This window comes from Rissa tridactyla, chromosome 16 (genome assembly GCF_028500815.1).
Source record: "Rissa tridactyla isolate bRisTri1 chromosome 16, bRisTri1.patW.cur.20221130, whole genome shotgun sequence".
Classification (NCBI taxonomy): Eukaryota; Metazoa; Chordata; class Aves; order Charadriiformes; family Laridae; genus Rissa; species Rissa tridactyla.
In genome coordinates this window covers 3,460,476-3,483,524 of record NC_071481.1, presented here as the reverse complement: position 1 = coordinate 3,483,524, position 23,049 = coordinate 3,460,476, and the positions used below count along the sequence as shown (strand labels likewise).

The following is a 23,049-nucleotide window of genomic DNA, read 5'->3' as shown; positions in this document are numbered from 1 at the left end:
CAGTATCTTTGGCTTCTATACCTTGTTTGCAAAATACATTGTTGGTAGCAGACAGAGCAACGACAGCCAAAACACACCGAGGGGCCAGTCACCCAATGGGGAGCAGCAAAGACGATACTAAGTCATGAATGACACCTAAGTAAGGGATTCTGTTCCAGTAACATTCACTGCAGCCAAGAAGGGAAGGGGCAGAAAACAACGTCTGTCACCATGAAAAGGCAAGGGTGTCAAAGACTCGAAGGAAAACAAATTTTAAAAGGGTGCATGGGTTGCAAGTCTGGGACAGGACTGCTGAAAGGGAAAGGTAACGAAGAAACAAGGCTCCAGAGAAAACAGCTGCAGAATGCAAAGCTTATAGGGCAAGTGTGCTATTGCCGAGCAGCTTAAAAACATCTTGTTACATAGGATTTTTTCCCTGTCTTTTGATCAAAAAGGAGAGAAGCAGGTCATTGTACAGGAGCTTTACAAAGCATCAAGATGGGAAGTAGAGAGCACTAATCAGAAATGGTGCATCTGGCTTGGAAAACTGCTAACAGCAGTAGCCTGAAAGAGATATGGAAAAGCACTGCAGCAGACCCAGAGTGATGCTGCTGGGAAAGGCCAGAGAAGAAAGCAGGGCTAGGCAGCCTGTAACACAATTCTTCAGGGGTAGGGCGTTCCAAAAGCTTAAAGGAATTCAGAATATTATTTTTTAACAAAATACTGCTAAGGGAGGAACCTAGCTTGCAGTTCTTTAGCACTGTGGCCAGTACCAACCTCTGATGTCTGTTCAGCCACACATATGTGTCTCTTATTATTGTCGTTTTTTAATAAATGCTCAAGAAAGATAACGTATGCTAAACCCTACTACAGAGACTCTGATCAACCCTGGATTTTTCTTTTGTATTAACTGTGCATGTGCCTGTTTCCATAATCCTTCAGTTTTCAAACTACTGACACTCTCCCTCAATGTGAGCTCTGTCTAGGTTGATGCACTCTTTTTTTCTGTAGAGAGGAGAAACAGTCAAATCAGTAAAACTCTCATGATAAATAGATCCCAAAATCTGCAGACAGTATACTCAAGTTTAGGTTGCTCTTCCTCCTATTACTTTAGTAGACTGCCCCTTAATTGTAGAGGCAAACTGGGAGACATTTCTTTGAAATGTAAAACTTCCAGATCAAGTATTACAGAATCTACATGCTGTATTTGTGAAGACCTTGTATTTTTAAGGGCTTTGTCACACCTCGTATTTCAAAATAAATACAACTTTGTGTGCTGACAGGTTTAAGTGGAAGGAAAAGCGCTGCTGTTGCACTAAGGCATGTCTCTGCATCTATTTTGCATGTAGGACACAAGCAGAGAGAGTGAGAAAGCCGCGGTGCTGTAGAGGACCTCAAGGGCTGTTGCCCCACTATTCAGAAAGTCAAGCAGAAGGACAAGAACACCTCTTCAAACTGACTGACAACATCCAAGATGAGTTGTAAGTACTGACGTACACAGTTCCTTTAAGTAGTTCTGTTTGCTGCCATTGTATCTTCATGTCTTTGGGGAAGAGGGACTAAAACCGCTTTACACGTACACGCACATAACATTTTGTGTGTTTTCTCCTGGTACACGTTAGCGGCAGAGAATGAGCACCTGATAACTTCCACAGTGGCCTGTCCTCTGGCTGTATACAATCATTGCAGGTGTCACAGGGCTCCTTTGGTTCCCTTGTTGCTAACCGCCATTGACCGCACGTCACACACAGGCTGGGAAGGAACTGGAGCCTTGGTCTGTTGACTCCTGTTCCTATTAATGTCCCTCGTCCCTTTCTAGCATTACAAAAGATGAAATCTCATTAAGTTTCTAAGTAATCATTAGTCCATTTCACATGCATAATACATGTCCAACCCTCCCCGTGCACTGATAAAACAGGTGCATGTCTTAACCCTGTACTCTTCTTCCTCTGTAACACACATACAGGCAGAACTAGTAGCTCTTCCCTTATCTGTCCCTTATCGTCTGGTTCTCACAGCCTGGCAGAGTGGCTGGTGATTCCATGGCAGGAAGCCGTGAACTACCACAGACCTGCCCAGAGAGCACTGAGGGGGCTCTGGATGAGGCGTGAGGGAAGCTAACTTGGATGCCTGTGGTACACGTTATCCTTAAGATATGGCTGAAAGCCATGTGCCACTCTAGGTTCTGCCGCCTTCTGTGAGGAAGTTTGTAATCTGCCACTTGCTCATGGCCCTGTGATCTTACACTCTCATTGTCCTGTTTTCATAGCATTTAAGGGTCTTCATGCATATACAGTCTGCCTCTTACGTTGGGAGAACTGAAAGAAAGCAATTTGTGACCAAAAAAAGTCAACTTTTTGCAAGTGTACCCCATAAGCAGATCAGTGGGCTTTTGTCATCGAGTCACACTGTTCATTCACTGTGACTTTCACCATTAGGAACATCATTCAACAAGAGAACACTGTTTCTTGTCATGGAAAATAAGTACAAAATTATGCCTCTGACTTTTATCCTAGTATCATAATCAGAAACACATTTAAAGACCTGATTATTTGCATATTTTCCTTCAGAGTTAAATCCATAAAAGGGGGTTTAATACCTTGCTCTACTGTTCTAACTAAATGTTTCCACATTTTTTTCCAGTTAGGCTCACTGTTTCACTTCTGGAAAATATTGTGTAATTACTTCCTGATGTTGTTAAAAAACCCACAAATTCTCCAGAGATCTGGTTGCTTCTACTTTGTTCTACTGGACCATGTTTCATTTAATTCTTCATTTTATTAATTTGAGATCTTTTTAATAGCGTAGAAGTATGGGTTTTAAAAAAAAGAAGTACTATCTTGAAGTAGTATCTTAAAAGGTTCAATACCTGTTTTGTGAACTCGACACAGAGAAGAAAGTAACAGTTGGCAAGAGAAAATGGGTAATGATGCATGACTCAAACTTAGAACAAAATGTAGAGCTTGAACTACAAATTAGCTAACGTTTCTGTGCTTCGCCATTAAATCATTGACCTCTGTTTCCATTCCTCAAAATATATACATGACACCAGTAAAAATCTTGTCTGGAAAATTAGATCTATAATCTGTTATCCTTATGGAAAAAATACAAACCCGTGGTCCGGTTACCCAGTTGCTTCCCCTGAACTTTACAGTAGCTTTTAGTGCTTCAGTTCTCTCCATGGATGTCCCCCATACAGCGGGCGGTAATACCATCCAGCAGGAGAACAGCTGTTCTGCTTTTGGGGGTATACAAAACCTTCTCAGGTTTCTCACCTTCGCTGTGACAATTGCTAAGGACAGCGATACACTATTAGGGGTCACCTTTTAATCTTCTTTCCCTGCTGGCAAAGCAAGCCAATGTGCCAGCAAGTGTCCTCTGGTTCTGCTTCTATGGGAAGTCTGACCCAAGTCAAAGCTAGAATCTCTGAAAAATACTGTACTTGCTTTTACAGGCCTGTCCTAAGGAGCAAGACTGTTGTTGTGCAGTCTATAATGCTGCTCTATTTTAAAATTAAGTTTTCTGTGACAATTCATACAAATATCACTCTCTATCCTACTTAATTTATTTCAAAGACAAAAACCTTACCCCAAAGTGTTTGAACTCTGATGGAAAATTGAGGGACAGTTGCTAATTTCACTAACTGTGTTAACGTTGTCTTTCACCTATGTTTTTTTAAGCTGAAATACACATTTTTTTTGTTTGTTTATTTTGTTTTACCTAAAGGAATCCAGTTCAGTTATCCTATCCCATAGTTTTATCCAAGGTTAGAGCTGGGCAAAGTACATTACAGGCCTTTTTTTTTTATTATTGGAATGGCTGTGCTCTTCAGTAATAATTACTGGAATTATTCTTTTATACGACAAAAAGAAACCGCAATTGACCTCCTGAAATATTTTTGGGTATTAAAGTTCCATTTATAGCTATGGGTTTATTTGGATACAGCTCAGAGTAATTTGTGCAAAGCATTACTTAAATGGTAGAGCCAACAGTAGTTTTAGAGATGGTAAGCTTTTCTGATCTACCAAAAACTCTTAGTACCGATAATCTTCATTGATTTCAAAAACAGTGGAGTATTTTGCAGAAAGTATTAGGACAAGAGCAGACAGATTTGTACAAGCAACGGGTCATAAAATAGTAATTTTGAAGCTACGTGGCAGCATGAGAATCTTAGTTTTACAGATACGCTTCAGCTGCTGCGGGTTGTTGACAGAGCATTATTACGCTATTTAGCATTCTTGCTTGGTTATGATTTCATAATTAATTTTCTGAATTTTTCAGCATTTTAAAAAAACCTGCTAGTGAGGTGCATTTCAGTAGTAAATCAGAGGTGGGGGAGAAGTGTTTGTGTGTGAAATACTTATTTCACTTTTGCATTGCTTACTGTTATTTTTTCACACATCAACCTTTTCAAGCCATCATATTTCTCAATATTCTTAACTCGGTCTTTTCTACCTCTACTATTCATCACTCAGGACTAATCTCTCTGGGGAAACCTGCTTGCTGCTTAACCTTTCACCCCAGTGTTAAACAGCTAATTTCTCTTTTCTAGCTACCGATCCAGGCAGCAGGTTAAACTTGTTTTTTGTTTTTAAAGGCAAAGGAGGCGTGTGGCAAAAGGAAGCACAGTAGGTTTACAATGTGTAGAAGGATAATGCTCTTGTCATAAATGTCTGCAAACTTTGCACATATTGGCAATGGAACTAAAGTTACAGTTCAGCTTCAGGATCAGGACTTGCAGTGTTCCAGTGCAAGGAAATTACTCTTCTTAACCCTTGTTAAAGGATATTTTTATATGCCCTTTTAATGTCCAAAGCTAGAAGCCAGGCATTTAGTGCTAATATTTGATTTACAGCATGATCTTTTTTAACTGGGTGAGAGGGTACTTCATCAGCTTGATTTTTTTAAACAGTCTAAATTAAATACAGATGAATTGTACATGTTACGCTATTAATTTTTCTGAAAGACTTCTAAAGGTCACTCAAAACATAACAGGTGAAGACATGTGTTAGTTTACTATTTTTAGCTTCAAGTGAATATTTTTTCTTTTTTTTTTCTTCTTTGCAGCTTCATAGCAGTGGAGAACATAGACAGCTATTGTGTTCTCATTTCATCTAAAGCTGTTTACTTCCTGAAGAGTGGCGATTACACAGACCGCGATGCCATCTTCCTCGAAGTCAAGTATGATGATCTCTACCACTGCCTTGTTTCAAAAGACCATGGGAACGTGTATATACAGTTGACGAAGAAAGCTGTTAATACAAGTAGTGGCGTAGCAATGCCAGGCCCATCACAACACAAACCAATGGTAAGGACCTAGCACCTATTGCTTCCTTCATGCAGGGGTTTCTTTTCCCCTTTATGCTGAAAGTGTTTGTGGTCATTAGTGTTTGGTTTCCTGTGCTGCACAACAATGAAAACTCTGTTAGCAGTGAAAATAGCTGCTGCTGAAAAGGTTTTGGCGACAGTAGGACTTGCTCCCTAAACTCCTGAGAAAAGCTGAAGGCAAAATCTAAAATATTCCTGCAGGCAGAAGAGTTACTGTAGGAAATGTGTATTTACCTGAGAAGGACTTTTAAGTTTAATGTACGTATTGTAAACTTAAGTACTTTGCTGTCTATTTACTCTGGTCTCTCCTCCTCCTATACATTGTATTTTTTTTTACTGCAAAGTGTCTAAAATTGGAAAGAGTGTTTGTCAGGCATGTAAAAGTAATCAGAACTCGCACTTCTAAAACACATTACAGCGAGTTTTTTTCTTCATTACAGTAGTTGCTGAAGGGTCTGTTTTACAGGCAAGGTTACAAGCTCACCCTTGACCCAAGTCAGTTTACATTCCAAACAGACAAGCCAGATAAAAGGTAGGAGGGGAAGCAAAGGAAATAACTTCAAATATTGCAAGATGTTTCTGCTCTCATCCTAAAATACCTGTCTCTATTTACCTGTCTCTCCCTCCCTCACTTCTTGATTACTTCAGCCTCAGCACCGAGAAGGAATCTCCACTGAAACATTTCTGTTCCTTACAGGAGACCCCGAGCCTAATCCCTTCAGTTACTTAAGTAATAAAAAATAAATATATTCTTCTTTAAACGACAGCAGTACCACATTAAGAAAAAAATCACGTTTCTTTTTGCAGGTGAAAGTGAAATCTGAAGATATTGCAGTAAAGCTATCTCAAGAAATAAACTATGCAAAGAGCCTTTATTACGAACAACAGCTTATGTTAAGACTCAGTGAAAATCAAGAACAATTAGAGCTGGACTCTTAAAACCTCTTCCATACTGCCAGAGTGAATTGCAACTATCAGTCTGGGGCCGATGATATTCTGTGACTAGAGGAAGTACTATACGGGAAGGAAAAAGTACAATTTTAGTATTTAGCTAAATGGAATCGTGCATAAGAAAAAAGTGAGGTGGGCTTTTTTTTTTTTTAAGCATTAGTTGTATAACAAAGACATAGCTGAGACGCATTTGGTTCTGGGAGAAGCCCTGTATTTTGCTAACATGTATATATGTAAAAGTGTTTCATGTAAATAAGAAAGTACAGACCAGGGTGTTGGTATAAACAGAAGTCTGTTTACTGTGTAAAGAAATTAAAGGAGCTATACTGAGTCTTACTGCACTACCTGAAACTAGCCATTCTCTCTCTCTCTCTCTCTCATTTTTTCTTGAGAAAGCTGATTTTCACAGTGCAGGACTGTAGATAAACATTTAAAAAATAAAATAAAATTAAGAGTTAATCGCAGCTGTTGAAGCACAGATGACCTGTAGTTTGGAGCTTTAACACTGTGATTAGGGTGCGTTGTTTGGGATTGTTTGTTTGGTATTTTGTTTTTTTCTTAAATCACAAGTACAGGTATACCTAGTTACCCAGTGTTCCCCTGAAATTTCGTCCTTGTTTTTAACCCCCCAAAAAATGCATTTTGTTAAATACTGCACTGAGGACTCACTAATTCAATTACATTTTCAAGATATTAGAAAGCAAAAAGCTGATTCTGTTTTGAATACAGCACTGGAACCTAGCAAAGTCTGCACCTGTGAAGGCCTCTGCTTCTGAGTTGTTTTTTAAATAGTTCAAGTGAGCAGCCTTGGAAATCGAAAGCTTTAACTTTTTTCCTTCACTGGGATTGAGTAAGTGTGTATAGTTGGCTGGTTAGTGTGCAATTCTGCCAGCCTTGGAAATGCCGGGGGCAGGGGGGGGGAGGTGGAAGAAATCATTGCATCATTTGTCTTCATGACAAGCTCTTCAAAATTAAACTTTTTGAAATAATAAAAATAACATGCTTTTTCAAACGTTGTACATTAAATCAGTAGTTGTCTCATCAAGTTTAACCGATCTGAAGATTGAGGAATGAGTGTACTTATATACCTTTATTCACAGCAACTAGGAACCCTCAGCCACAGCGCTGAACGTCTGCATGCACTACGGCACTTTTTACTGTGCAAGGTTCAAGTGTGAATACACAACTTTCCTAAAACTGCTGAGTAACCTAAATTCCGGAAGTGTTATTTTGTAAACCTTTGACTCAAAGTAAGGAGCCTACTACAGCTGTACTTTCAACTTAGTTTACCTTTTAGTTATCTTTTCGTAAAGGCTTACAGGAATACTTTTAAACTGAAGGTTAGAATTAAACCAATTCTCAACTCCGAAAGGCAAAGGATTATTGTATAAGGAGAAAATGTGGTATCAGTAGATGTGTGTATGGTCTCTGACTGGAAATCAAAATCCATAAAGGTCCATTATGCAAATGAAACTGATTTAATGCATCACTTTTGTATATTTCTCTGTATAATTTTTAAGTAAAATAAGGAATTCAACAAGTGCATTGGCTCAACAGTGCTTTAACACGTCAGTCCTCTTGGACTCTGCTACCAAGACTCCGTGCTGCTCTCTCCTGTAAAACTCTTTTTTAATGCAGCAGATCACTAGCTGCTAAAGATGGTAAGTAGATGGCGAAGGAAAATTAAAAATAGTTCACAGCTCTGTGTTGAGAATTTGCAGGGGAATGGCCTAAATACTTAAGTTTTGTAACAATTACAAGGAGCTGACACGTAAACACATATGAAGTAGTTTGAGTTACCTGAGCTCAGGGAGCCACAGCCAAAAATGACTCTAATTTGTGTATTTGTTTAATTTTTTTTGACAGTGCTTAACCTGTTCATTTGACTGTCGATAATGATTAAAAAGAACATTATTTAAACCCTTGAAAAGCGTACCCGCTAGCCTAGATATATATGAGTACCATGGAGCATAACTGGCACCGTTATTGCAGTACATTACGATACCATTCCCGATGCTGTGCTCCTCTTGAGTACGGTGGCTGAAGTTGCTCGCTCATCTAGAGACAGGGCAAAGTTTTCTCCTAAGGGGACCCACAGAGTGCTGATTACAAGGAGTGATGTACAGACAGCTGAAAGCAGCATATTGCCTCATTTAGCATTCCAGAACAAACTGAATCACAACTTTATGTTTTTAAAAGCACAAATGAGGTTATTTATTGCTGTAACCCAACTATTTTTATATCATTTCAGAACTCTTACTGTGGACTTCCTATTGCTATTGGCACTACTAACATTATTACTCAGTCAATAAATATAACTTTCAGATTCCAGGAGCCACACTCAAAAATAGTTTTCAAAGGATGTGGAGAGTAAGTGCAAGCCTCCAGCTTTCACTCAAATTCTTATGAACTGGAACACAAGCTATTAGCAAACAAGACAACATAATAGTTTCATTTACCAAACTCTGCAAAGTTCTTCAGATTCTGAGCCTTAGGAAGACAGTATGCCTACCACCCTTAGCCTGGTTTCACTGGACGAGGTATGACTGCAGCAGCAGTGAAAGCAGATTCAGTCTTCAAACCTCAGAAGCTGGGGAGGAAAAAATTCACTGATGAGAGATAGTACCACACCTTTCTCTGTCTGCCCACTGTCTTTAGCACACAGCCAGTACAATTCAGGGAAGACAATGCTTTTTCATGCCTTTTGGCTCAAGTCTTTATAGAAAGCTGTTCACCTTCACACTCTAACAAAGATTAAATAACCCATCAACAATGCAGGTAGGATTTCCAAAGCCCTATAACCCATGCAGTGATACGCTGAGGTAGAAATACGTTGCTTCAGCCCATTAGCTTTGATTTTACCTATATTTTGCAGGGAACTGTACAACTTGTTCTCTGCCTACCCTGACCAACTTTGTGTTCTTGCTGGAGTTGCTACTGAAGAAATGTAAAATAAAGATTATTGACGTAAGAGTTATTTCACCATAATTCTGGAGAAGTGTAATAAATTGATTTCACCCAACCTCTTCGTGTGCCCTTGCTTGAAAAACTGTTAACTATGTGCAGGAACAGAAAATGACTGTAGAGTACAGGAATGAATAATTCTCTAAGAAGTTAGACACATACCTCTTGAGTGGCAGAACAGCCCTAAAGACTGTGCCTACATCACCTAATTTGGCTGTTTGAGGTAGAAACCTGGACAAGCACCTGGAATGTTGGTTGTCACTGTAGGTCAAACTCAAGACTTACACTGCAGTTCTCTGACCTGGACTCTCAGATAATCTGCATTTGAGACGGTCTAATTTTCCAAAAGTCATTTAAGAGTGGGAAATATAGATGCTAAACTATTTAAACTTAAAAAAAAAAAAAAGCAGCACATCTTTTAAAATAAAATCCAGACATCTTTCTTACACTTCTGTATAACCAGAACAGCTGATAAATGCTTTTGTGCTATAGTAATGCCTCTCAGTACATCACCTACCCAAGCTATACGATGCCAAAGTCAAGCAATATACTTCCAAAAAATAAAAATCACACCTTAGGTTATTAATATAATTTTATGTGGGAAAAATGTATCCTAATATTTCTAACACTTATCCAGACCCATGTGTTCTGCTGTCACGAAAATGAGACAGACTTGTGACTGAATTAGGTAAGCAAGTTTGTAATGTGCAAGATATGCAGAAGAACACAGATGGCAATGTCATTTTAGTCTAGAAGCAACTCTGGACAAGCAGAACTACAGAAGTCTGTTCTGTTCTGACCTAAATCCACAGCTGTGGCTGCAAACTTCTGTTTTGCTGCCCTGTATCTGACAAAGCAATCAAAACTTGGAGAATTATTTTTTTGGATCATATTGTTTTAAGCTCTATGATATAGCTAACAGGAACGTGACAAGGTCACTAAGAGACTTTTTTTTTTTTTCCTCCTTCCCCTGAGGAAACAGTATTACTGGTAAACAACCTGGTAATACAAAAGTATAAAGATACAGGGAACATGTGTGTAATATGGCTGCTAAAAGAGACAAACCTCACACCACTCACCAATACATGATTTTGTAACGACGTGTAATTCCTGGAGACAATCCCCTGGTAGCAAGATCTAGCACAGTACAGGTCGGAGCAGTAGGTAAGGTGCCTGCCTGATTGCTGCCTCTGGAAGAAGGGAAATGAATCACTTTCTGAAGTCACAGAATAAACTGGGGGAAAAAAAAGTTTGATAACTTTTTGACACTTTACTCAAACCACGGGTGAGGGTCTACATGCACTTATGCATCTTACTATCAGGCTCAAACAGACTTTTTGTTACCATCATTACAGGATCATAAACAATTCTGTTACCTACTTAAACATAGCCATTTATAAATAAAGTCTAGGCAGTGAAACAGGAAATACAAAACAGGGTATGCCTGAAATGAAGTAAAAACAGTGTGAAAGATGTGAACAACATCCTTCCCTTCCTTCTGCCCCTGACCAGATCTCCAATAAATCAGCTAGATGATTCTATCAGAATAGCTTAAGTTGTGAATGCTGTTTACCAAGAAGTGCAGTGCTTAACATTTTTGTGGAGAGAATATAAGTGGCTAAATGGGCCACATCTCAAAACAGGAAAATACTCATAACATTTCCCTATGACAAGGAGGCTTTGATCTATTTGCTACCCTGTTTCCTAGACTGCATGATGGTTTTCAGCATTTATCTATTTTCTCATCAATAGACTACTTTCTAGGATCCTAGGCCAACTACATATATTTTTTAACTATTTTTTTTTCCCTCTGTAACACAGCTTAGCACTGACCTGTTTCCTCCACTGCACGAATCACTAGATGATGACTCCTCTAGGAATAACCTTGCTTGCTCTGCTTCTCTTCTTAGAAGAACATTCCTCTATTTGCTAATCACAATGATTTCACCTCTGGTACCTGGGTTTGAAAAAGCAGGTTTCAAGGAGTATACTCGCTTCATGTTACAGGCTGCTGCAAGGATAGTAACAAACGAACAAAACCCACCCACACCAAAACACATTTTAATTAAGTCAGCAGGTGCTCAAAATACACTTATACAACTTAGTTTCTTACAAATAATAACACTCTGTGTGTGTATGCTTATATACTTCTTTAATAAATGTACCACCCCACCCCAAATGTATGTATATACATCCATACTCATACCTTTTTTTTTTTAAACTTATCTTGAAAAGCGATGGCCATACTCCAAACTATTCTTAAAAGCATAGTTGTTACAAAGAAGGAATACAGTCTTATTTTTCCAGGGAGGGGGGACGCAGAATAAAACTATGCTCAGAGCTTTGGATTCCAGTTGACTTCTGTAAAATTCATGCTTGATAGTAGGCTCTTAACCACTACACATTATGATGCTTAGTTTTATCAAATGTAGGGCTAGGACCAAATCACTTCCAATTCCCCACCTGTTTCATTGGTTCAACTTTATTACAGCCTATTTATTACAGCCTACTGGTAGATGGTCCAATGCTCTGACAGCCTTAAAAAGGGAATTGGGACAGCACAAAGCCATCTGCCTCAATAATACCATAAAGTTACCACGCTGAGAAAGTGTTACATTAACAGAGGACACAGATCAGTTTGACTGAACCACATGCTTTTCATAGCTCTCTATAAGCAGATTTTCTGAAGTTCGAGAATGTCAAGAAAAAACAACCAGCACCAGATGTGTACGTAAAGCTGGGTGCTCACACTGTGACTGGCTTTGCACATGTCTCATAGATATAAGAGAGTGCAGTGTTAATCATATGAAAGGAGGCTTGCCAAAAAGAAAAAAAAAATAGGTTACTCACTAACTACAAACAAATATTGGGGGGGCGGAGGGGTGTATTTTTTTTTTGCTATGTTCTTCAGTAGAACTACAGCACATTCTAGTAGAGAAATAAAAATAATCCTGGAGCAAAATGCAGTTACATAAGAGATGCATGCCTACTGCATTATACCAATTCTATTAATGGCCTGTTAAGTTGCCTCAATGCACTCAGACTCCAGTATCACAAGGGTTTTTTGGTTGGTGGGTTTGTTTTGTTTTCTGTAGCTGACACACTATTGCCCAAGCAATGTGCCCAGCACAAAGAGTTCTCTCGGTGGATAAGAATAACCTTGCACCTCAGGCCTACTCTGGTCTGACTCAAAACTACTAAAAGGCCATGAGAGAAGTAAACAGCTTTCATGTGCATTTACATTTTGGATAAATGGATGGGTCACCTAAAGGACAAGGATTGTGTATGGGATCTACAGAACAATTGTTTCTGCACACTGAAAATGCCAGCAAAAAAAGTCCCCTGGATGCTGCAGCTGTAGAGAAAGTTTAACAAATAAAAATCTGTCCTACCAACTGTCCCTCAACCCTCTAGACACAGCAACAACAAACATTTACTTTGACCTAAGAGGGTGACTCACCACACCTAATGACTGTTGCTTCAAGGCCCTTGGCAAACAATCGACAATCAGCAGTACAAACCGCTGGATATCACAATAATGATGTAGCAAAAAAATGGTGCCTGCATATAGTTGGGGGAAAGGAGGAAGCAAACAACCTTTTACAGAACCAGACTCCCCCCCCGCCCAGCCTGATTTTGGTAAGGTCAAGCCCCTGACACAGCAACTCAGATACCAGGGAGAAGACCACCACTGTTTTCCCTCTGCCAGTGTGCAATTCTAGGCCCTCTGAATAATCCTTCCCGTGCCAATACATTTTTCAGGATTTCTTTTAATCTCAAAGTATGGAGGGAACAGTATTTGATGTCAAAGTCCCGGAAATGTGAAGACTATATTTTACATTACCTTCTGTGCCAGAATATGGCTTTATTTGTGGTATAACAGCAGTTGCACTATAAGCCTTCAGAGGATGCAGACGGCATCCTTACACCCCAAGTTCAGACAGGTATACAAGAACAATACGAGAACACAATACTGTATATAAGTGGATAAAATTATTCTTTCTGACCTAGTTCAGTATAAAGCTGATCTCCAATCACACTTTTTACTTGCTATCTGTATTAATTTCCTCTAATGCTTCTTAAGGGCTCTCTAATCTGTACCAGCCTCAGTATACAATAGCACGTCAACTGGAAATTTGACCACCGTGTTAGTTTTGTGGCAGGAGACTCTATTACTCACAGTGAAGCTAGTTACTACTTGTACATTTTGCTTCACTGACACTAATTCCAACTGCTGATCCTACCCATTAAAAAAAAAATACTTTAAACCAAACCAATAACCACATGGAAAAACTATCTGCTTATAAAACGTTGTGAGCAAAAATAAACTGCTGCAACGTTCATAATTACACTGAGATCATACCAAGAGGTGACATTTATAAGCAGGTTTAAGAGCTAACTCCCCAGCTTTGAGCTTCCTGATTTCAAATGCTAAATCCACCTAACACAGACCTTCACCCACCTTTCTTTCTTTTCAGCAGCTACCTTTTTGCCCTCTCCTCTGAGCACGCACCAGAAGGACGCTGACGTGCAGAACATTTATTTATACAGCAGAAACCAAAAATGCATCACAGGACGTACAGAAATGCCCACAGCATCAGCAGCGTTGGATGCACTCAGAATTTGAAACACAAACACGCATCATCAAAGCAGAAGTTACATGCCCATTTGAAATACTAACCATCAAAGAAAGATAGCAGCTTAGCACTGCATGTGTGCCTGAGCCTTAACTGTATATTCCCCCAAAGATTATGGTATTACTGCAGGACCTATTTGCTGTGGGTTCCTGTGGGAGTTTGAAATAACCCCCACACAGCACAAGAATCCACTTTCATACCTTGCGCACACAAGGAAGTCTTCCAGACTCACATTGGTAACTGGACTGCTATGGGGAGAAAGCAGCATTCTGCATCTTTCATGCATAAATGTTGAAATATGAGCAATTTGTGACAGAAACCATGCCACCGACCAACTGACGATCAATGCAAGCACAGCACAGTGCCTGCATATTCCACAGAATTTGCTCCCTTTCTGGCTGCATTAAGCAATGCCTCTTCCCACTACCTGTGCTGAACAGGCAGTAGTAAGCACCAGGTTTCCAACACAAGCAAGACACCCACAAGAGCCTCAGCACTTGCTCTCACAGAGACTAGCAGAGAGGAGGTATTTCTGGCGGTCTGGCTCCTATTCAGAATAGAAATGTTTCCCTTGGCTTGTGAAAGTTGCTCAGACTGAGAGCGGTAACAGGCTGAAGAAGCCAGCTTTCCATTCCCTGTTCCATTACTCTTTTTGATTGGCACTTTAATGAGGGCGCTAGGGGTCGACCCCCTGCCAGGGGGCCGGTTCATGCCCCGTTTATCTCACAGTCCATGTAAGACTAAAATAACACGCCAGGCTGAGTTTCACTGGCTTGTGATCCAACAGCCCACCATGATGGATTGAGTGACTGCAGCAAGTTGGCAGCTAAAGTGTGTTGTAACAGTATCTTTCTGTCAGCACAACACAATGGATTTGCTGATCCCCGGGTTTTCCCAGTGTTCACCGTTACCATCAGCTCAGAAGTTTCTAAAGTTCATTTTCCAGGGGGCTGCAAAGTGATAATAAATAACATACCAAAGTTACGCCAAGCTTTTCTTCCCTTCAACTGTCCTACTGCTGACAAAGTAGGGGTTGTGGTGCCAGCTTTACTACATATACATGAAGAGCCGTAAATTCACTTGTTTTTCCAGAAAGGAAGAAAGAGGGCAGCTATATTGCTCTTTTCGTGTGAGCTCATTCTGCTAGGCCAACACATGCTACACAGGACTTTTCACCCCTGAACAGAACAGCGAATACAATCCAACATAAGAGGAGGCTGCTATGTAAAGCATCTCTCTCCAGAAGAGCTGCCAGTTTATTTGGGGGCTAAGTTCACAAGCTGCAGAAACATGGCAAATAATTCACAGTCCTTGTGATCATCTCACTGATTTGCATGGCTTAGAACCATTGAAATAACCTAAAAGTGAGCCAGAAAATCCAGGAATCCTGTGCAAGGGATGGATTATGCTTTAGATCCCTATCTCCTCTATAGGAAAACCCCAAACAAGAGGGGATTTTTACTTTAAAAATTTGGGGTATTAGGAAATTGACTGAATTTTTATTAGTCATATGAAGACATCCTCTATGTCTTCCTACTAAGACCTTGTCTCTGTGCCCTGTTTCCTCAATATACTTTTCATTCTCCTCGCCACTGTCTGTGAAATAAACAACTAATCTCAAACACTGGGGACAACATTCTTCTTTTCAGTTGTTGGCATCCCAACCCCTCCCAGCAAGAGTGAACAAATGAGCTCCATAACAGAAGTGGCTTTTCACTTCCTGTGTAAGGATTTTTGACAGCACAAATTCCAACAAACTCCCACCCATCAAAGTCAGATTAACACCCCACCACTGGGGCTAATAAATAGGGAGGGTGAACGCCATTTTCCTGTTGAAGGGAGAATAACTCTGTAGATCCATACAGCTGTATGTCTACAGTTTTCCATTTCTTTTAGGTCTCGTAGAAGACAGACAAACACAGCCAAAAATACCCCTAACATCAGCTTCAGAACTCCAGCTGCCCTAACGTCAAGGTGTTCTGAAATATCTCATTGTGGGCATCCAGAATTGATCCAGCTTCACCCTTTTCCCATCTCTGGGACCCTAGATTCACCTAGCTCTGGGCAAAATCACGCGTGCTCCTGCCAACAGAAGAAATGATTGAGAGAGAGAATGAGCGATGAAGGTAAAAGAAATGAGAGTAAAGATGTAGAAGGGACTCGGACCGGCAAGATGAAGGGAAGAACGCATAGGGATATGAAAAGAGAAGAACATGATGGGAAAACGGAGCCAGACTGAGGAGCTGCTTGAAGAAAATACAGCTGCTCTCAACAGCAGCTTACTGTTTACATTGACAATAGGAATCACTGCACAATACAGATTTCAATTCACAGTGCTGGAGAAACAAGCCTCCTCAGTTGAAGACTTGTAAAAGGGAAGAAACGACTACAAACTGGAAGAGCAGCAGCACATGGGGTCGCTACTGGTGCAAGTCTTTGCTAGTGCAGAGCACGTAATTAGTGTAATTCTTTGCAGAACTCCGCTAGACAATCCAGTTTGTAGTTCTGTGCACCCCAACAGTGTAGCCTGCAGACTCGTTACTCATGGAGCTTTGAATAGCTACCTCACAGACTGCCAACACCACCACCACCACAGAGAGAAGTAGATGTGATGTGAATGTCGTCTGAAGTTTTACTGAAGCTGCCAGTAGTCAATCTACATTGCTAGTTCAATTCCAGCTCCCATCTGCCTACAGAAGTTGCTGCAGCCAAGCCCTAAATGTTCCTCTGGGGAGAGCTAGATGCTCACACCTCAGCACAGTAACACAAAAGAGGGCATACCAAGTGTACGGCCAGAAAGCCTGGGAATTATTAGGAAAAATGAGTGGGTGGGAGAGCTCAAGGGACCAGTGGGAGGATGCGGGAAATCAGTAACGCTGATTTGAATAACTGGTAACAATTATTAGATCTCTTTTGGTATGAATCATCTCTCAGAGACTCATCACTTAAATGATGTCACTCAAGAGGCAGTAAAAAAATACCGTAGAAGAAACAAGCCTGCCATGACACAAGGGTTTCGAGCCACAAGGTGAATGGCCAAACAGGTCTGGGGAACTTACCAACACGTCTAAAAGGGAGCAACTTTTGTGGAGAATATACACTCTGACAGATCAGACAAGCAAACTTGTCTTTAGGAAGATTATGATATTACTTAGAGCTCCGCTCACTCTGCTTAAACTGATAGAAAGGAGTGGTCTCGCTTATCTGATGACCGCTGAACTTGTCCTTGCCCCATCCCTTCCCCAGCAGTGGTATTTGCATTTAAAAATACAGGTTGTAAAGTCAGACAGCCCCAACCATCCCAAGGGAACAAAAAAAAACCCAGAACAACAAAACAAAAGCCCAAAACAAGCAAACAAAAAAACGTGAGTCTGAACAGAATTTATTCTCTGATTGGGCTCACCAAACCTGCAAAAATGCTCCTGTCGTTACAGGGGAAGGGGCAGCAGAGAGCAGTGCTGCCTTATACAGATTTCAACTACTACTTTTATCTTTTTGAAGAACTGCATGAGAAGAAAAACTGTTTGATGAACAACTAATAGCATCAGCAACAGGCAGGCTCAGGAACTCAACAGCAACCACACTACAGTTCATGTTCCCTTTTTCCACACCACCTTCTAACACACACCCACTTTTCCCTATCTATGGAGCTATGGCCCTTTTCTGTCAATACCAAGCTTCTGCATCCAAACTGCATTTGTTTCTCACCTGATGGGCAAAATACTTAAATGTTAAGAAAGCAAAATTACATTACAGTCCTCTGGTACAAGAGGTGTGAGCAAACTGCAAATGGTAGCAGTAAGCTCTGCAATAGGCATGGCCTTTCTTCCCCATACTTTCCCCCACAGCTTTCTTGTAACCAAGGGCGGCACCACTGGGATAGCTGAAGCCAGCTGTCCTACTGCAACACAGGGCTGACCCCAATGCACATCTAGACAATGCAGCCATGTTGGTCTGAGCTCCTGGCCTTCCTCAGCACCCAGGAATTTGGGATCCCAAGGGAGATGCTGTCAGTACTGCTTTGCAGCCAAACACCTAATGTCAACCTCAGCAGCGGCTGTGGAGCTGTATGTGAACTGACATTTACATGTAGTCCAAGAACTTGACCTCCTCCTCAGACCTAAAATGGGGGATGGAAAACATCATTCTGCAAGGAGCAAAGCAGGTGGCAAAACTGAAAATATTCACTGCTCCAGAAAGGCTCATAGCTTCCTGAAGTCAGGGATTATCTCTAGGTTTATACAGTGCTCTTTCCTTTTTAGACACAGAGCTCCCGGCATTTACCATCTGAAAGCGCACTACTGGTAAAAGTTTCTTAAGGTGGGTCTGCAAGGATCCCTGTTTTATGGAATTTAGGCACTCACACAGAAAAATACATGACTTAACTCCTGGTTTCAGACTTTCCTTACCTATGATGAGTGGAAAAGGAAAATCAGAAGAGAACTTGAGAGTCCCCATTTCAAACTAGTAACTTTAGCCTAAAAACTAGGTCAAAGTGCTTTACTAGATATCACTCTCCAACAAACCTGCCACACAAAAGAGAAAAATGGTCTAAGAAAAAAAAACTTCAGCCTCACCACTACACACTGACTGTGCTGGAGCAACTACTTAAAAAACAGTAACTTTAATTTGCTTGGAGCTTTCTTGGGAGAGGAGATATGGAGAAGAAGCAGTAGGGATTTAGGAAAGAGTCAAGAGAACAAATTCAGCTCTTGGTCCATACCGCACCTCTGGAGTAAAGCCCATTACATAGAGGTGATGTGAGTAAGAGCCCAAGTACGCTATGTCTACTTATCAATACATATTATTAACTAAGAAAAAAAATTAAGCTTAATGGTTAGCATAACGCTATGTTTTTCTAACATCTGTCAGCAATTATTTGTATTTACTTGCACTGCAAATGCAGAAGAAGAGTCAGAGAAATATAAACACCAGAATTCACTGAATTCCCACCAGTCTTGTGTTTTCCCACAAAGAATCTCTAATCATCCCTGTTCAGACACTGTCATTTGTTCCTTGCCCTCTCCAGTATGGAATTTCTTCCCAATTCTCTAAGACCAGAAATTATTGGTCCTCGTTCTACACTGGAGCAAATAATTACTAACCCCTCTGCAATTAGTGGTGTTAACTTCAGTGCTCTAAAGACAGCAATTAGAACTATAATACTTCTTGGATTCAAAATAGCAAATCAAACCCCTTCCAGTTCCTGCTCTCCCCTTGGCCATGCTTATGCTACAGCAAAAAAAGGAGGCTGGGAGAGCAAGGGTTGTGCTCTACTTGAGTTGTACTCCACCTGTGCAATACAGGGTGAGGAACAGGTTAGCTGGGTGAAAAGTTCACTGCAAGCTGAGCTGTCTGTTTCTCTTGCTTAATTTATCCGATATTTGGCTAACCTTGCTCTGAACCCAGCCCCCAAGACCCCCTTCCTCTCATCCCTCCCCAGCGGGTTCATGTCAGCCAAAGACACCGCCCCTTATTCCCTTCTCCCTGACCCTGCTGAATGGAGCGGGGGCTGGGATCGAGGGCCGAGCACAGAGCTAGAGCCCTTGCACTGGAGAGATAATAATTATTTATGCTCTAAACTTTAACAGGTCTCATCCTCAGGAGCAAACAGAAAAGTTCCACAGTCAGCAACACTGCCTGGTATTGTGTTCAAGCTTATCAGCGTTCCCAAGGCTGGATGGCACCCGCCCTGCACCCTGACCTCCCCTGCACCCTGTCGCTCTTCCAAGGACACGGTACGTCCTAAGGGTAGCTTATAATAGACCCTGGTCCACTTCAGCAGCCCTTGCAAGGGGACCGTCACACAGTTCCTACTACTTTCATGATCTCCAAGACACCGGGGTTAGCCCAGTAGGACATTACCTCGTTTTTGCAGCTCCAGATCCTCCAAAGGAACACAACAGACACAATATTGCAAAGAACAGAGCAGTAACTGCAGTAACACAGAGCATAAACAGAAGACCCTAGATGGTTTTTCTCCCCTCAAATCCCACAAAGTCAGTGAAGTAAAGGCTGGGGTACTGAGACATGCTACTGCTGCTGTTTGGAGAATTGGATTCCCTGATTCATGACCTTTATGCACCCATAAGTCACTCATACTGCACAATACAGAAAAGGTTCTGCTCAGAAACTGCTGAGCAGTTTCCCTTTCAGTGATAGTCTACAACTTTCCCACACATCCTCCCCCTGTACCCTAAGAAAGTGTGACAAGAACACCCTGAAGTTACCCCCACTGTGCGGGGCACTGGTTTCACCTCCTAGAAAACGCATTCAATGCCACCTCTTGATTCAGCACGTCAGAGCTCCACATCGGATGATGCAAACTACTGGAAAAACTGCCCAAGAACGTGCATTTCTGGCAGGCTTTCATTATTTTCCTGCTGTGCTCAGGACTGCTCCCAGCACTCTCTGGGGCAACAAAAAGCGTATTTGATGGCCTTCTCAATAACTGGACACATCATCAGAAAACAGCGCACAAACCAAACCTGTCAAGCTTTCACTGCTCGACTGAGCAGCTACTACCTTCTTTCATGTTTAATCTTGGACTCCAAGAATCAACACGCTTTTATACCGACCTGCTGGCACTCTGCCTCTGTGAGCTGGTGAGTAAGGATGTGACCAGACTCTGCTAATTGAGAAGAATAAATGTTTCCTGTAAACCTTAACTTCATTATACTCTTTGACCTGACAAAGGACCTTATAGCTGTTCCATGGCTTTGACACACCTAACCTGCTTTAGCTCCAGCACAAACTCTCACAAACAGCTTAGTAGTAGTTGTCTCTATCACCACAGTTGCCCCAAAACCCCATTACAGTATCACTGTACAGAGAACAAAGTTGCTGTCCCACAGATTTGGGGGGTGGACACACAGCCTAACAGCTTTACAGTAAGTGGAAATTCCTTGTGGTCTAAGAATAATATTAAACTGGCTTCTCAGGATCACCAGATGACCTCACCTTGACACATGGCTTAATTTGTCTGGAAGCAGTGCAGACCAGAGTAGTTCTGATGTGGTCACTAATTTAGTGACACCATCCATTTCAAACTTCACCACTCCCACACCAAAGTAGCAAAAGACCAGTTTGCAACAAAGAGTCCTTGTTATTAAAGGAATCCTGGGCCTTATCAAAGAACATGATCCAGCATCCCCCACCTAACCCCTGCATCTTTTCAAGGGATGAAAATAGCTAAGAAGAACCGAGCAAGGTTGTCAGGAAAACATCAAGCTTCAAACCGCTACATTAAGAAAACAGAAGATACACACCAAACCCTTGGCCCACATTGCACAACGCACCCAGTATCTATATTTTTCAATAGTAGGACCAACACAGATACTCACCATTGCATCAGGATAATTAAACTATTAAAATAACAACCAACAGTAATTTCCATACCAGGAGATATTTATGCAAACTTTCAAAGCTTTTGTTAAGACATTGTAACACCTCTTCAAAACTGCTGGAACTATTCACAGACAGGTAAAAAGGCATAAGATCGATACAGCAGATGTCAAAGATGATGCATAAAATCAATCACAGAGTTCAAGTTCCCAGTTCTTTGCTCCTTCCATCCACCACATACAATAGCAAAAATACTTCAAAAGATACCATACCAGCATGGGAAAATTAAATGCAAGCTGAAATGCAGTTCAAATCATTTACCACTTGCAGTTTAAGAATCACCTCATTCTGGGGGGAAAAAAAAAAAAGAAAGAAAACAAAAACCAAACAAAACCACACAGAGACGAAAAAAAAAACCAAACAAAAAAACCCCCAAAACTTGACACGGTGATTTTAATCATTCTGGCCTATCCCAAAACCCCCAGTGTTTGCTAACAACAGAAAAGAGCTTGTGTAAACCCAGCCGGTCGGTGAGAGAAACGGCTTCCTCTTTAGAAATGACAACATACAGGAGGACAATTAACAGGTCGAGCTTTAAAGGAAATCAATGACCTCTTTTCAACGTATCCACCTTTAAGGCTTATACCGTTCGTTTGTGAAAGGGAAAGAAAAAACAAAACCCAAACCAACCCAACACCAAAACCAAAACAGAAAAACCCTTCGCCCCCCCCAACCCGACATAATGAAAACATAAGAGGGCAGCAATCGGAAACTCGGCATTTCGGTCTCTTTGCAAGGTCTTTTGTTCTTGCCGATTCCACAAATCGGAGGAAATCTCCTTCCCCTGCGATGGCAGACAGACCTTCACAAACATAAATCCTCCACTTCCAGATACTTAGGGTTCAATGCACTTCCACTTGTTGCTTCTGTCACGAACGCAGACCTGGATTAACTCTGACAGCAGACCCTCATGCTTAAGAGGCAGGCTAATTACCGCGAACTTTAGATACGACGTTTAAAGCGAAACGAAATTAAATTAAAGACAATGACATGAAATTCACCCCATCTGTGGACCATGGGAAAACCTGTCCCGAAGCGAGGCCTGTCTCCGGAGGGCCTGTCGCGGCTCAGCTTTGGTCGCCAGCCTCCACCCGCAGCTATGGCGGGCAATCACGGTGTGTATCGCGACACTGAATACTCCTTCACGAGCTGATAACGACCGCTTAGATTCCTCTACAGCAAGGGCAGCTCTCTGCCTTCCCAGCCGGCTTTTATCCCCCGCCATTTCACGCTCCTTTGCGCCGCGCCCTTCCCTCCCCGCCGGCATTCTCCTCACGCTTTTTCGGTTTGGGGGGGTAGATATTTTTCCCTAAAAAAAAACCCAATCAAACAAAAAAAAAAAAACAAAAACAAAAAAAAGGAATCCCCTTTCGGCTCACCTCAAGAGCGCACCGCCGCCTCGCCTCGCCTCACCTCAGCGATCTGGAAGGTTCTGTGGGGCGCCAGAGCGCCCCCTGCCTTCCAACGGCTCTAACGGTCCCTAACGGCCCCCAACGGCCCCACAAGGGGGCCGTTGGGGACCGTTAGAGCCGTTGTCCCTGTAGGGGACAGCACTGGGGCCCACAGCGTGCCCTCAGGCGACGGGAGAAGATGGCGGACGGTCAGGAGCGGGAGTTGATTCCCCCCCGGGCAAGGTAAAGTCCAAGGCCGAGCAGTCTCACAGGCGGGTTTGCTACCTACCGAGCAACCAAAATATAAAAAAAAAAAAAAAAAAAAAAAAAAATTGCTAACATGTGGAATCTATTAGGACGTTTCGAAGGAATTCGCGTTCATTGTTTCACTTGAA

General features: G+C 41.5%; 1 protein-coding gene and 1 long non-coding RNA gene across 4 annotated transcripts in view; one reads left to right on the top strand and one right to left on the bottom strand.

Moving 5' to 3' along the window:
* Positions 1–6,609, top strand: part of VPS13D (vacuolar protein sorting 13 homolog D) — a 100,884-nt gene extending 94,275 nt beyond the window's left edge. For all 3 annotated transcript variants that reach the window (XM_054222709.1, XM_054222713.1, XM_054222708.1), the window contains 3 exons: positions 1,329–1,460; positions 5,047–5,287; positions 6,115–6,609. In XM_054222709.1, coding sequence (XP_054078684.1) covers positions 1,329–1,460; positions 5,047–5,287; positions 6,115–6,246 — 505 coding nt within the window. In that variant the 3' untranslated portion in view covers positions 6,247–6,609. The remainder of the gene's footprint in view (positions 1–1,328; positions 1,461–5,046; positions 5,288–6,114) is intronic.
* Positions 6,610–7,955: 1,346 nt separating this feature from the next.
* Positions 7,956–22,735, bottom strand: LOC128918478 (uncharacterized). The gene is made up of 4 exons (XR_008469544.1): positions 22,643–22,735; positions 11,056–11,179; positions 10,302–10,412; positions 7,956–8,848 (listed from the first exon to the last, which is right to left on the bottom strand). It is a non-coding gene; the product is annotated as an uncharacterized LOC128918478 (long non-coding RNA).
* Positions 22,736–23,049: the final 314 nt, after the last annotated feature.